We start from the raw sequence: 14,875 nt of genomic DNA, 5'->3' as shown, positions 1-14,875 counted from the left end.
CACTATTATGCTAATAACTGTATAGCACCAATATCTAGCTCAGCTGCTCAAAAGCACTTTTTTTCAAGGAGTTTTTGTAACATCCTTGATGATTCCCCATGGATCAGTCTACTATTGTTGCCAAATATGGCCATGTAATCAGCTTACTGACAAATGCTTTCAGATAGAGCTGATAAGACAGATTACTATGTGATACTGCCTCCCAAATTAAAAAGGTCCAGGTATGAAAAGGTCCATAGTACTTTTCACGGAGGAATGGAGATAAAATGCTCTGGGCTATCAAGGATACAGTTTTACATGTTTGGTCTGACATTGAATACAGAGGGAAAAAGCCAGTCAGATCAAAGCAAATGTGATATTCCTCACTGATTGTTTCTCTCCAAGCCCCAGTCCTGCCTGTGGGTAAAGTACAGATTTCAGCCTGGTAGATTGACATGTCATAAAAGGCGACTATCTCAGTCATTTTGTCAGGCTTGTTACCTTGGTGGGGTAGACAGATGGTTAAAGCGTCCGCTTGTAATGCTGAAGACCTGGGTTGATTCCCAACATGGATATAATGTGATGCCCATTTCTGGTGTCCCCCACCATTATATTGCTGGAATATTACTAAAAGTGGCGTAAAACTAAGCTCACTCACTTGTTACCTTGGTTACTTTGGTTACCTTGGTCATTGAATCAGTACACATGGTTCATGACATCAGCCACTGGTTTGCCAGACTCCAGCTTTTACATATTACTGTCTGTAATAGCTGCAATGTTTCTGAGTGAGGCGTTAACCATCCTACAAACAATCACAAAGATAATGTTTGTTTTATCAGATATGACGAGCTAAGGTTTATTGTTGCAGGTATCTGGCGTGCTTGTGTGGACATGTTGATGTTGTGGAATATTTACTGAAGCAAGGTAGGTAACTCTTACAGTCCCTACTGAAGCCCATTTCTGGTGTCCATTGCCTTGATATTTCTGGTATATTGCTAAAAGCGACGTAAAACAAAACTCACTCACTCACAGACCACACAGTGTCTTTCTTAGTCCAAGTGTAAATCACAACCTTTTTAAAAACAGTGACTGGACAGTGTTATGAGGTTATTCAAACTTTCAAACTCAAACATAAGCTGAAGGTTTGTACAGAGGGAATAGTGAAAACAATAAAAAATCATGCAAGATCAGTGAATACTTAAGAAATTGTAATCAAAACACACAGGACTGAGTTTATGCCTCGATCCTTGTATGTATAAATATATGTCACATGTGCTCCACGCAGTCCAGGGGTGGTGGGGCATCCAGTCATCGTGCTGGAGGCCCGGCTTTGATTCCCCAGATGGGTACAAAATGTGAAACCCATTTCTGGTGTGCCCTGCCGTGATATTGCTGGAATATTCCGATAAGCGACGTTAAACCATAATCACTCACTTACTCACTTGTGTAGTCCAGACGAATAATCAAAATACACACACATCAAACAGGGACAAGATCGTAAGCCCTGATCTTATGACTGATATTCTCCATCTTAGGTGTGTACGTATATACGTTAGCACCCTCCTCAAGGGTGATATGGATTTCAACGCTCGAGCCGTGGGGCGAGAGCGTTGAATCCATATCACCCGCAGAGGGGGGTGGTGCTAACCTACTTATACCACGTGGGTGCCGAATGGACTCGTACATTGCTTGTTGCACGTGCGTTTCCTGCACCGCCAAGGTTGTTATCCACATATCAACCTCTGCACCTGCAGATAGAAGGTTGATACACAGAAAATCAACCTGCCAGAACAATGGACATAACATACCATAGTGGTATAAATCGATTTATGGACCTGAGCTGTGGATGGCTTGTTATGGAATTAAAGCTGTACTATGTAAATTTTACTAGAGTCTCGGTGTGGTGGAGTAGCCCTTTGGTTAAAGCATTTGCTCATCACGCTAAAGACCCAGTGTAGCAGGCCATTAATTCCCCAGTCTAAACTAGCCTAGGCCAGATTCTCCCCAGGGAGGTTTTGTCATAGGATATTCTTACCCTGGGGAAAGTTTGGGCTAGTTTCCCCCCCTAGGCCATACTTTCCCCCCTGTTTAAACTAGGATATTTGGTTCTGTTTCTTATGAAAAGTGGGGTGATTCTGGCCTACCTAGGCTACTTCTTCCCCACCCTTGCTTTTATAAGCCAACAGTTTTGACCTATATTTTGGTACACAAATTTTGCCAAATAGTTCATTTTTGCCTCTGACTTGGGTGTAGTGATTTGAATGCATACATGTTTGAATGGCAAATGCATATATCTCTAAATCCATCCTGCTTCTGTTGCTATTCCTATGAAGACACATTGCATTAGTTCTTTATGTGTCCAAATCATGTCACCATAAGATGTAAACATTCAATCTCACATTTGATGGGTAAATAAGATGTAATATACACAGGTTGCTAGCTCTCTTATCATGCTGTTTATTATCTCATATTTGTTGTATTTATATATAAATGTAATGGAACATTATTCACATAAGCTTGTTTACTAATCCATAATCACTTTTGGTAAATGAAATATGATTCAGATATCCATGGGCCAAGTATACCCCTTATTAAACCTTGTCTTTTGAATATAGAATAAGGCAATATAGTGGAATTATAAATGATAAAGCTTTTGATATAGATATTGTGTTGGGTTGTTGCTGTTGTGTTGATGTTTACATCTGCTTCCAACTGTTAAGTTGATGTCGCCGACATGTATGCCATATTTAAAGCCATGAGTGAGGGAATAAAATTTTGAATGGATATGGACATCCAAGTAAAAACTGGGTATTTAGTTGAAGTTTCGAATATAGTAATGATTTTGAGATAAGACAATTTGGAGTAAGTGGGGATAAGTAAATTATTGAAATATGAAAATAAGTAAATAATAATATAAAACAATAGTAATGCTTTAATATCTTTGCTTTTATGCTCGCTTTTGTAAATGGCCTGTAAATTGTTAATGAAACTTGACATCAACATGAATATCTTATCAATGTGTTCATGTGAATTGCTATTATTGGTTTCGTTTCTGACTTTTTCAAGACGAACATAAACATGAAAACAAGGTTGGGGAAGAAATAGCCTAGCTTGGCCATAATCTCCCCCTTTTGATATAAAAACAATGGTGGGAAAGAAGTAGCCTTTAAAGTTGATTCAAGGGTGGGGAAAGTTTGGCCTAGGACAAACCTTCCCCGGGGAAGATTAAGCCTAGGGGGGGAAAGTTTGGCCTAGGCTGAAATTTCCCCGGGGAAGACTAAAGTTTCCCAGGGAAGGTTTGGCCAGGGGGGAAGTTTGGCCTGTTACACCGGGTTTGATTCTTCACATGGCTACAATGTGTGAAGTCAGTTTCTGATATTGATGTAAGAGTTGTGTAATTCACTCACTACTGGATCCACCGCCTCCGTGGTGTAGTGGTTAGAGCATTCGCCCGGAGAACGGAAGGTCGCGGGTTCGATCCCCGATCGCGTCATACCAAAAGACGTTAAAATATGGTACTTGTTGGTCCTTGCCTGGCGCTCGGCATTAATGGGTACAACAAGGACTGGTCGGCTCAGAGTCAGTATAATGTGTCTGAGTGGGGTATTCATGCTTCACTGCGGCATGGTATCTCAGTGGGCTAGCACTATAAACCAGCTTCAGTCTGTGATTACACAATGCTATGGGGCTCAACTCAAAAAGTACTAGAATTTGTACTTTACTAAGAAAGTGTAATCCCAAATATAACATATGTTACAGCTTCAGTCTGGGCTAGTACAAGCAGCCGCACATACACATACACACGCACGCATTCCGTCATATGAGCAAAATATTCTCAAGCACAACGTTAAACCCAATTTCACCTCACCTCACTACTGGATCCTGAAGATGTGTTCTCATGGTGCGACTTTTAACAACAACTAGATGGATGCCTAAGTTGTTACAGTTTTCAATCGCATATTGCAGCTAAATTCTAACACATAGGTCTTGGCCTGCAACAAATCGCAAGTTCTTGAGCAGGCAAATTACTTAGATCTCGGAGTGGTTCTGTTGTTCATGTGGACACATCATGTCAGAGTCATCACTTAATCTTACCGGAAAAGAAACTGAACAGCTTATAAACATTCATCCCAGGAATTCCTGTAGAATGGGAAGCATGCCAGTCTGTTCCAAATGGAATTTGTCGATATGGAGAAAGTTCTTCATTGACCTTTGATCTTCTTCCAGTTCTTGAAGCAGGGAATTGTACGCACCAGCTGTGTTCTCCTTGAGAATCCACTCTGTGTTGTGTATCCACTCTGTGTTGTGTACCTGCTCTGTGTTGTGTATCCACTCTGTGTTGTGTGTCCACTCTGATATCTACTTTTGTTTCTTCCTTTTCAGCAACCTTAGTAGATACACCTACATAACAACCAATATTCACTCGATGAATCCATGTTGCAGAGACACTTGACTTGCACAAACATCAAAGATGTTATTGATCCTCTTCGAACTCATTGTTACTGCAAGTTGCACTTTGAGAATTCACCTTATTACATAGCTACAAATCCCTCTTACTGTAATATTGTTACGAGAGTGTGTTTTTTGTAATTTGTATTATCATTGATTAAGTGATAGTTGTTATTGGGTCACAATGTTTAGAGTTTTGAGTGTGTGTTGTGGGTCACATCTTGCATCATGTATGTTCAATGGCAATAGTATTTTTTGAGCAGTACGCCTTTATGATAGCACTCCAGAGTTGCCTCCCTTGGCTTTATTTTGTTTTTACTCCCGGTCGTATGTTCAACATGATTCGTGAATGTTCTCAGTGGATAAAGAATGTTCTAGACTCGGTGTCAGTATATATATAAAGGCTGGTTATTGTGGGACAACACACATGGAATTACATGGGACTTTTCATATCACTGGAGTTGTGTACACCCGTCTGCCAATGCCATCGTCAGACCTACGTTCAAGACTGTGCCTGACTGCTCTCATTGTAAACAACCTTCGATTAGTATATCTGCTCTCATTGTAAATTTCAAGACTCTAGTGAGTTAATATTTCATATTTGTGACCTATTACTTTAGATTTGTGACTCAATTGCATTGTACTAAATATCTGTATTGTCATTCATTGTAGCTTTCTCATTGTTTGCTCAATATATTATTGAATATTTTAGACTTGTCTGTGTTATATTTTGCTGGTTCAAAGGGGACTCTTAAACCTTTTGTCATGGCAATTATTGAACCGTAACAAAATGTGATGATAATATTGAACTGACCATCACAAACATGGTATAAAGTCACTGTAAATAATTTTGGTGATATTGAGAACCCAAATCAAGCACAAGCAAATTTGAAAAAAATAGTTCTGAACCTGCAAACCATCATCATTTCGACTTGTCTTTGATCCAGCTGCGGTTACTGAGCTGTGACATATTACTCAGTTGGTTTAACTGGTGTTTAAGTAAATTCCATGACCACAAGGGACAGGACGGGAAATAAACTTATGCCACCATTTTCACTGATGATCAAAGATTCTTGTTGGAAAAATCTCTCATGTTTAAACAAACTCAATCAAGGGAAACTATGTTTACTAGATGTCCCTGTGAAATATCCTTTTGAAATAGTTTGAGTTTGAGATAAGACTACAACAAAAACGTTTCAGGTGATAGTTAATAAAGTTGTTTGAATTAAAGAGTTTTGCTGTTATTACCCAGGTGCCCGATATGATGCAACAAGTATAGATGGGCAGAGGTGTTTTCTCTCATCCCTCAACCAGAGAATACGCGATGTCCTCCGGCAGTATGAAACCAGCCTCTCAGTCGTGCCGGTCAGAGACCAAGCAAAGGAGTTCTCTTATTTCCTTGACTGGTGAGTTTTTATGAGCTCACATGAATTGTCATTGTCCATCATATCTCACTCAATCTTGTAATATTTAAGTGTTTTAATCAAACAATGTTGTCTGTTTTGACATCCATTTTGGATAAGTAATTTTGGCCATTGGCCTTTGACTACAGTAATGTTTTGGAAACCTTCTTTAATAACTAACCTATGAAGGTGTTGTACCTCAGTTGTGTAGATCAATGCTCATGTTATTGATCACTGGATTGTCAAGACTCGATTATTTACAGACTGAACTTTAAGAACTTTTAAAATTGGGTTTATGGAGCACTGACACAGAGAATCTGATCCGAGTGGCTTTTGATATCAAATACAGAGATGCCAACCCTTACGATTTTGACCTTTAAATTACGCCATTACACTTAATCTGCGAAAATTACGCTTTTCTACTCGTTTTACGAAAATCAATAAAGTGGATAAAATTTCACAGGGAAATATTTCGTAACGTACAGCTGCAGGGGTGCAGAAATGGCCTGGCACCGATAGGAATCGCTTACTCTCAGCATCGCACTTATTCCAATTAACTTGCAAGGAATTAAAGTATTTTGAGTCACATGACCAACAATTTTCGATGTATGGAGCTTCATAATGATTGGTCACATGTATTTCTATCTAGAATCTTCCTTTCGTGAAAATGTGTACCATGTTGAAGCGATCGGCAGACAAGAATTACACTTTTTAGGTCCAAATTACACTTTTTGACATCCAGTATTACACTTAGGCCCAAAATAGGGTTGGCATCTCTGCAAATATGTCAACACTTTGCTGAAAGTTCCAGATTTGTTGAGAAATTTTATAATTTTATAATGAGGGTTTATGTATTTGATAAAAAGAATCACTTGGTTCACAATCTATTTATCATCCAATATGGTCCAATATCATCCAGTTGGCCTTCAGTAACCCACGCTTGTCGTAAGAGGTGACTAACGGGATCGGGTGGTCAGGCTCGCTGGCTTGGTTGACTCATTTCATCGTATCCTAATTATGTAGATTGATGCTAATGCTGTTGATCACTGGATTGTCCGATCCAGACTTTATTATTTACAGACCGCCGTCTGTGGAAGTCTGTTTTTGATTATTAAATAGTTCATCCAGCTGGCAGTGTATATATGATATTCCAGTTTGATTTTAACCATGGTTGTGGTGGCCGCCATGAGGTGTTATGATTATAGTGATGATGAGTTTGTTGTCTATATTGCACTTGCAGCTTGTATGAAAGGGTTCCTGGGTTTGACATCCAACTTATGGTAGAGAACCACATGTTCTTGGCTCACCGGTCTATCTTGTCGGCTCGCTCAGCGTACTTCCTCAACGTGTTCAAATCCTCCAACATCACTAATGGGACTCTGGAACTTGATGTCAGCGTAAGTGTGTGATTGAGGTTGTCAGACAGTGAGTGAGTGAGGGAAGGAGGGAGGGAGGGAGTGAGTGAGTGAGTGAGTGGGTGGGAGAGTGGATGTGAGAGAAATGAGTGAGTGGTAGGGTGGGTGAGTGAGTGAGTGGGGATGGTGAGTGAGTAGGGGATGGTGAGTGAGTGAGTGAGTAGGGGGATGGTGAGTGAGTGAGTGGGGATGGTGAGTGAGTGAGTGGGGATGGTGAGTGAGTGAGTGGGGGAATGTGAGTGAGTGAGTGGGGATGGTAAGTGAGTGAGTGAGTGGGGATGGTGAGTGAGTGAGTGAGTGAGTAGGGTGAGTGAGTGAGTGTGTAAGGAGGGATGGAGTGAGTGAATGATGGAAACAGTGAGTGGGTTGAATAATGTTCCTGATAAAACAGAGTTTTTAAAAGTCTTGAAAACATGATTTGTGACACCTTTAGGTCAACTGGTTTGTGAAAGACCTGGTAGCTATAGCTCACCTATTTATCTTCAGTCTTATGTTTAAATTTCAGAAATTTACAAAATCTAACAAATAGTTTTAGTTTTTTTCAGAAACAGGAAGTGGCAGAAAATGTTTTTATAATAACCAAATATTTTTGTTTAACATTTTAAACAAAACCTCTTTTGTGTATTCCAGTTCAGTGAAGTGGGACTCAGGGCAGTACTACAGTATATTTACACAGGTAATGTTTCCCGCAGTGCCCTGTAACATAAATGATATTCTATTTACAAAATAATTGACCTGTTCCTTCTATGTCATTATATAGAATCTATTCATATTAACTAGAATCTTTTTTTTTCTACAAATGCTTTCAATTTCCCCATGCTATTTATGCCATAAGAGAATCTGAATAATTGCTCGATTAACCCATATAAAACATGCACCAGTGCAACCTATTTTGGAAAAAGGCAACCTTTTATTTATGTCAATATGCACCGAATACATGTGACTAATAGTCTGTAGTCTGACTAACATGGATGTTTGAACAGAATCAGTTCTGAAGCTTTACTACATCACCTGTCCCCACTTAAGTGTTGGTTATAGCCCGGGAAAGCCACATTTAAGAAAAACAGAGTTGAAAATGTTGTGGCTCAACCGGCAATGGGCATGGTTGAGTGATCATGTGAATGTGGCTCTCCTGGCAATTCACTGTTAGCTGATCCATGTTACCGTAAATAATGTGAAATATTCATTATATGTAAAATCTAGAAATCCATTCATGCTAAAAACTAAAAAAAACAAAACCAAAACAATTATTTAGAAGAATGACCATTTATTGCAAAAATATACTCTTTCCATTTCATAGCTGTTTTTAAGCAAACTTTCTGACTGGATTTTCCAAAATCAGTATTGTTTTAAATTGCCCTTTTTCCATAGAATGACCCATTAGCATGTATCATTTTATCTCAGAACATGTTATCATTTGTTAGCTAAAAACTTCAACCAGAATAAAGAATCATATGTTAACTAAACAAACAAAGGACAAGTCACTAAAACAATTTTGATCTATTGTGATTAATGGGTGACGCTTATTTGAAAAAACCAGTATTGATTCCCTTGCTCATTGTGGCTTTCGCGGCGATTCGCGGCACCAAAGTTTTTACTTGAAATGTGGCTTTGGGGGCAATTGCTATTTTTTCAAATGTGGCTTTCCCGGGCGGACACCGTGTAGTTCAGGACACATGGGTCACCCTCCAGGCGTCTGACATTATACGTATTTTGATGAGTTGATCATTAGTGTTTCAACTTTGATAAGTTTATGTGACCAGGGTCCAACCTGGTCTTACCTGACTGTATCAGAATCACAATTCATATACTATCGGATATACTATACAATCTATATACACTACTTAACATGAAACCACCAAGATTCAGATTAGAGTTTTGGCTTATTTCATACATTGCTAATACAGCTGTATGTGACACTTCTCTCAGTCCCTGTATAAAGATGGACTTTTCCATTCTACATCATTGATAGCGTTTCCAAGCATGCAGGTGGTGCCATGTGCAAACTTCAACAGAACATGTATTTTGCAAATACTTAAATGTCAACTCTCATGTATGAGGTAGGCGTGACCCAAGTCCGATTGTCTCGTTGGCCCAAAATAATATTGTTTTAAATCCCTAGATTTTACTGAAGAGTGAGATCATTTCATTGTGGAATTACAAGGGGTCACTGTTTATAAAGAAAAACATACAGACCCGGAACCCGTCCCACAAAGTGATCTTAGCACTACGATGATCTTACGCCAATGTTAAAATATGAGAGTTTCCAGCACCTTAGAGCTAGGATTGCTTCGTGAAACTGGCTCTTTTTTGTCTCTTTCAGGCAAGCTGGATGTCAGTCCTGGAGATGTCAGGTCCGTGGAGAAGCTGTTCAGGTATCTTGACTTCGACAAGGCGTCAGGGTTACTGGACAGACCTACTCAAGGTATGCTGTAGTTGAGTTATAATGTGTTGCTATTTTAGGAATGGTCGTGTATTTTGTGGGTGGTTGGAGGGTGTGGTCACAGGACTGTTACATATTTTGAAAAAAAAATCAATTTGTGTGATTTATTCACCCCTCTTTGAAGATAAATGCTGGCTCTTCTGCATTGAGGCTGTTTCTGAACTGTTACTTTACCCTTGTAATACTTCACTGAAAATCCAAACAAAATGATGACCGTTTGTTAAGTAACTTTTATATTTTGGAGACAAACGTTATGAAACTTTTTTCCAGAGTTGATCTGATGTTTTCATTACATTCTGAACCGAATGGCGGTTAGATTGTGATTCATCAGCATCGTTTTGACCCAAACAGACTTTAGAGAAAAACACGGCAACAACAAAATGCAACATTCTGTTGGAAGTAGTTAATTAAATCTGAAGACTGTAATTCATGGAACATGTCTTGTTATTTTCATAAATAGTAAACTGAAATTGTTATAAGCGGGCTGCAACATTGAACTGTGACAATGCCTTCGTGTTGTGGTTTCTGTGATGACTGTGATGACCACGTTCTGAAGAACACCAATCGTGTTGGTCACAGTAATGCAGTATACAGCAATACTGGGCCCCGATCAACAAAGCGTTTGAAATTGCCTTAGCGAGGTTCAGGTGTAGTTCACACCAACTGAATATAGAAACTAGTAGATATATAAAGAAACCAAAAAACTCAAGATTGTGTGAAATGTGTTCCTGTAATTATGTCGAAAATGAGTACCACTTTTTATTGATTTGTACTGTCTATGATGATCTACGTAAAAGTTTTATCTCTGTCGATGTTTTCACCCATCCAACCTTGTGTAAATTTAATCGACTGATGAGTAATGCTACTCCTCTTGTTTTAAGAAATCTTGCCATGTTTATCTTCTATGCTAACAATCGTCGTCGCTACAGCTTGAAGGCTGCCAATGTATAATGTTGTACCATGGGCCGATGGCCTACATTTACACAAATAAAGACTATAAGACATATAAGAAATGTTACAACCTAATATGGTGGTGTGTGGTCCTCTGTATAGAGATCAGGTCACAATCAGGTGAAGTTAAGCAACGTTTGGCTCGGAGAGTCCTCGGATGGGTGACCGTGTTTGGCAGCTTGACTCCTGAGAGTTTCTAATGTTTCTTACAATGTTTGGAATCACTTTCTGGGCAGACTCAGGAGACTCTTCCGTTGTGCATGTCCAGAGGAAGGAGCTGAGTGAGGACCTCAAGACGGACTTCGCTAATCTGTCTTTTTCTGCTGTACCTCCACAGTTCTATTATCAGGTAATCACTCACGTAATGTGTCTACGTCACACCTGTTGTACCAATAAACATGTTGATTCAGAAACCAGAAAAGATACCAGGCATAACTGATACATAAGCGAAGAAGGTTTAGAGGATGCATGTACCCTCATCACAACAACAATTTGAGGACCATCTGTACAGTGTTAAATACCAAACCATGGACCATCCTCTTAGAATCTCCTTGACTGACTGACTGAGTTTGGTTTTACGCCGCTTTTAGCAATATTCCAGCAATATCACGGCGGGGGACATCAGAAATGGGCTTCACTGATTGTACCCATGTGGGGATTCGAACCCGGGTCTTCGGCGTGATGAGCCAACGCTTTAACCACTAGACTATCCCACGGCCCCTAGAATCTTCTTGATTTAACCTGGCATTATAGTGTGAAAGAATTTGCCCGTCCTGTGCTGCAGATGCCGGAAGGAGAGGGCCGACCAGTCGGTGATGAGCTGTTTTCTGACATTGTGTTTTCAGTGGAGGGTCACAAGTTTCAGTGCCACAAGGTGAGGACCAGGTTTTTATGTGAGGCTGTTTTTGTAGATGTTTTTGTGACAAAACCCCACTAGATTGTTTATCAGAGTAGGGAAACAAATGACATCTGTCTCGTGTTGATTTCCAACTCAGTAAGTGCGCAGAGGGCCACATTTCTGCTCAAGTTACTTTTGTAAAGTCTGTGTGTTGAGGATAAGGGACAAAACTCTTGGTGTACACATTCAGGGAAACCTGATGGTTACACAAAACAAAATATTTTTCCATAGACTTCCATGGTAACGTTATATTGTCTTAGAAATAACCAGTCCGTTAACAGCCATTAAATGCATACGTGTGAGCAGTATGGCCTTAAACTAGTTAAAGCCACAATAAAAGCACAAATCTTGGCTAGGTTAATGATTCATTTTCTGAGTACAGGAAGTTGAACACACCAACCCCAGTTCTGCACCAAATATCACCTACTTGAAAATATATCTGTACACATTCAGCATAAGTCATTGTGGTGAAAAAGACAGCTCAAGATATTGACAAATATGATCAGTTTTAATTACTGGATTGATGTACATTAAAAAAAACCAAAACAATCTTACGCAAAATTATCCAATCACAGCTGAAGTGCTTCTGAAACTACAGAATGTGATTGGTTGTAGTATAACCTGATTATTTGTTGCAGGTGTTCTTCTACAGTCGAAGCGAGTATTTCCGAGTGTTGCTTATTGAGAAGGAGGCAGACATCGTCCCTTCTTTTGAAGGTTACAGGTCTTCCATAAGACTGGAAGGAGTTTCAGCTGAACATTTTGCACAGATTGTGTCCTTCATCTATACAGACACGTGTCAGGTGGGGAAGTCTCATGTGTGGAGTGGAGTGAGTGAGTTTAGTTTTATGTCACTTTTTGCAATATTCAAGGAATATCATAGCAAAGGACACAGATATGATCTTCACACATTGTACCCATGTTCGCAATTGAACCTGGGTCTTCGGCGTCACAAGCGAACGCTTTAACAACTTGGCTACCCCTCTGGTCCCCCATGTATATACATGAGGGTGGTCGATTGTGTTTGTTTGCTTTGTTTGTTGGTTGTTTAATGCTGCACTCAGCAATATTCGAGTTTTATAGCGGCAGTCTGTAAGTAATCAAATCTAGACCAGATCAACATTATGAAAATCAATCTGCGCAATTGGGATACGATGACGTGTCAACCAAGTCAGTGAGCCTGAACTCCCCATCCCTTTGGTCACTTCTTACGACAAACATGGGCTGCTGAAGACCAATACTAAACCAGATCTTTACAGGAAGGGTGATTGTAAATGCGTATGTGATTGTAAGAGACGATCAAGTAATTTGGTTGGTGCTCTTTTGCAGATAACACCAGACAACTCCATTGATTTGCTCATCCTCTCAGAAAGGTTTGTGTTGCCGGGTCTCAAGCAACAAGTTTTGGTTGAGGTGTCATCCTGTCTGAAACCTTTGACTGTAACATCGGTCTACAGAACAGCCAAGGAACTAGAGATACCCAGACTGAAGGAAGAGTGTGCTAGTTTCATGGCAGACAACATTGATCAAGTGAGTTGGGGTCATTAGTGACACAGTCAAATACTGTCACACAGATCCATCCAGATCCTTTTAAAAATAACAAACTCTGTAAACCAAATCTATAAAAGAAAGAGGCCTACTGGCAAACAAGGATAAGTTGGACCGGCGCAGAGAAAGCGATTACGAGAAGTAGGCGGTGCACGGCAATGAGCAAACCCATTTGGTGTGCGAAAGGTAGAGCAAATGGAGGCTAGTGCACATGCATTGCATGAAGATGAAATTTGATTCCACGTGTAGGCACTGTGTAAAATAGTTTTGAAATGTAGCCTGTCCAAAAAAGTGACCTGAACAAACACAGCCAGTCCAAAAACCTGAAAAAATATCAACAAATGTATTATTCACAATATTTATTATCCTCTCTCCAAATTTCCAATTTCATATATATATATTAATACAGAGGCAACTTGAAAATAGTTAGCCTAATATAATGTGATCTAAGTTGACTGCTAAGACGAAGTTCAAACCAAGTTTTTTCCAAATAATTCCCCGCCAAAGGACAACCTTACTTATTTAATAGACTGGCCTTCACAAAAACAGACCATCAAGGATGGTGGGACGGACTATATTTTATACACTGAGTGTAAGTCCCTGATACCCCCAGACTTGTCCCAAGTCGATGTTATCCTGTGTTAGGAATACGGGTCGAGTGGATCCTAAGTATCCCAAACATGTCGGAGGTCTACCATAGGACTGAGTTTGGTTTTAAGCCGCTTTTAGCAATATTCCAGCAACATCACGGCGAGGGGACACCAGAAATGGGCTTCACACATTGTACCCATGTGGGGATTCAACCCGGTCTCGGGCGTGACGAACCAACGCTATTCCCCACCGCCTCTACCATAGGAATATGGGTCGAGTGGGTCCTAAGTATCCAAACTTGTCGGAGGTCACTGTTATCCTGTGTGAGGGATATGGGCAATACTTGTCGTTTGTGTCTCCACACAAACAATAGAACATCACTCCAAGATGAACACAGACCTACCGGTTCCCTGTGTTGGATACAGGCTGAAAATGTCCAAAGTACCCAAAACTTGTTGTAAATATTTTTTGTTCTAATTGAAAGCTAGTACATAATTATGTCATACATAAGACATAGCAATAATTACACTGATATACACTGTAGTATAGACATTATGAAGAAAGACTTGAGTGAAGTCATGAGTTTCAAGGGATATTTTATGAATGCTTCAGTAACTCTCATCCCAGTAGTTAAAAGCTGCATTTATGGTGAAGTTTGTAGCTCTTAATTGCAATGTATTTCTCAATTGTACAAATATCTTTGATAGCTTCTGTTATCTTAATGAATGCATAAAAGGACAGCAGATGTTGCTTGCTTGATACTTTATAGATGGATCGCTTTGCTGAATGACTGACTGACTGAGTTTGGTTTTTACGCCGCTTTTAGCAATATTCCAGCAACATCACGGCGGGGGACACCAGAAATGGGCTTCACACATTGTGCCCATGTGGGGATTCGAACCCGGGTCTTCGGCGTGACGAGCCAACGCTTTAACCATTAGGCTACCCCACCGCCCCCTCTTTGCTGAAAGTAAGATGTGCTTGACTACATGGCCATGTGTGCATAATCCTAACATAACTATGTATTTTGACAAACGTGATATTGAGATAACTGTTAATAAACCGTTGAACTTATCAGCAAAATATTAGAACATGTTCTCAAATTAAATGTGATAATCTTTTTTTCACATTTACAAACTTTACAGATATCATCTATTAAATCTATCTTTGGAAATTATTTTTGTGTGTAGTTAATTTA

General features: G+C 39.7%; 1 protein-coding gene across 4 annotated transcripts in view; it reads left to right on the top strand.

Annotated features, from left to right (window-relative positions):
- Nucleotides 1–14,875, top strand: part of LOC124254313 (ankyrin repeat and BTB/POZ domain-containing protein 1-like) — a 41,085-nt gene that overhangs the window by 9,954 nt on the left and 16,256 nt on the right. For all 4 annotated transcript variants that reach the window (XM_046688233.1, XM_046688234.1, XM_046688232.1 and 1 more), the window contains exons 4-12: nucleotides 848–903; nucleotides 5,681–5,834; nucleotides 7,072–7,228; nucleotides 7,877–7,922; nucleotides 9,570–9,671; nucleotides 10,877–10,989; nucleotides 11,425–11,514; nucleotides 12,177–12,341; nucleotides 12,868–13,068. In XM_046688233.1, coding sequence (XP_046544189.1) covers nucleotides 848–903; nucleotides 5,681–5,834; nucleotides 7,072–7,228; nucleotides 7,877–7,922; nucleotides 9,570–9,671; nucleotides 10,877–10,989; nucleotides 11,425–11,514; nucleotides 12,177–12,341; nucleotides 12,868–13,068 — 1,084 coding nt within the window. The remainder of the gene's footprint in view (nucleotides 1–847; nucleotides 904–5,680; nucleotides 5,835–7,071; nucleotides 7,229–7,876; nucleotides 7,923–9,569; nucleotides 9,672–10,876; nucleotides 10,990–11,424; nucleotides 11,515–12,176; nucleotides 12,342–12,867; nucleotides 13,069–14,875) is intronic.

The sequence above is a fragment of the Haliotis rubra genome, unplaced genomic scaffold, assembly GCF_003918875.1.
Source record: "Haliotis rubra isolate DU_JTF1 unplaced genomic scaffold, ASM391887v1 Scf57, whole genome shotgun sequence".
Lineage (NCBI taxonomy): Eukaryota > Metazoa > Mollusca > Gastropoda > Lepetellida > Haliotidae > Haliotis > Haliotis rubra.
Note: the sequence above shows the minus strand (reverse complement) of the source record. Positions and strands in the feature narration are given on the sequence as shown.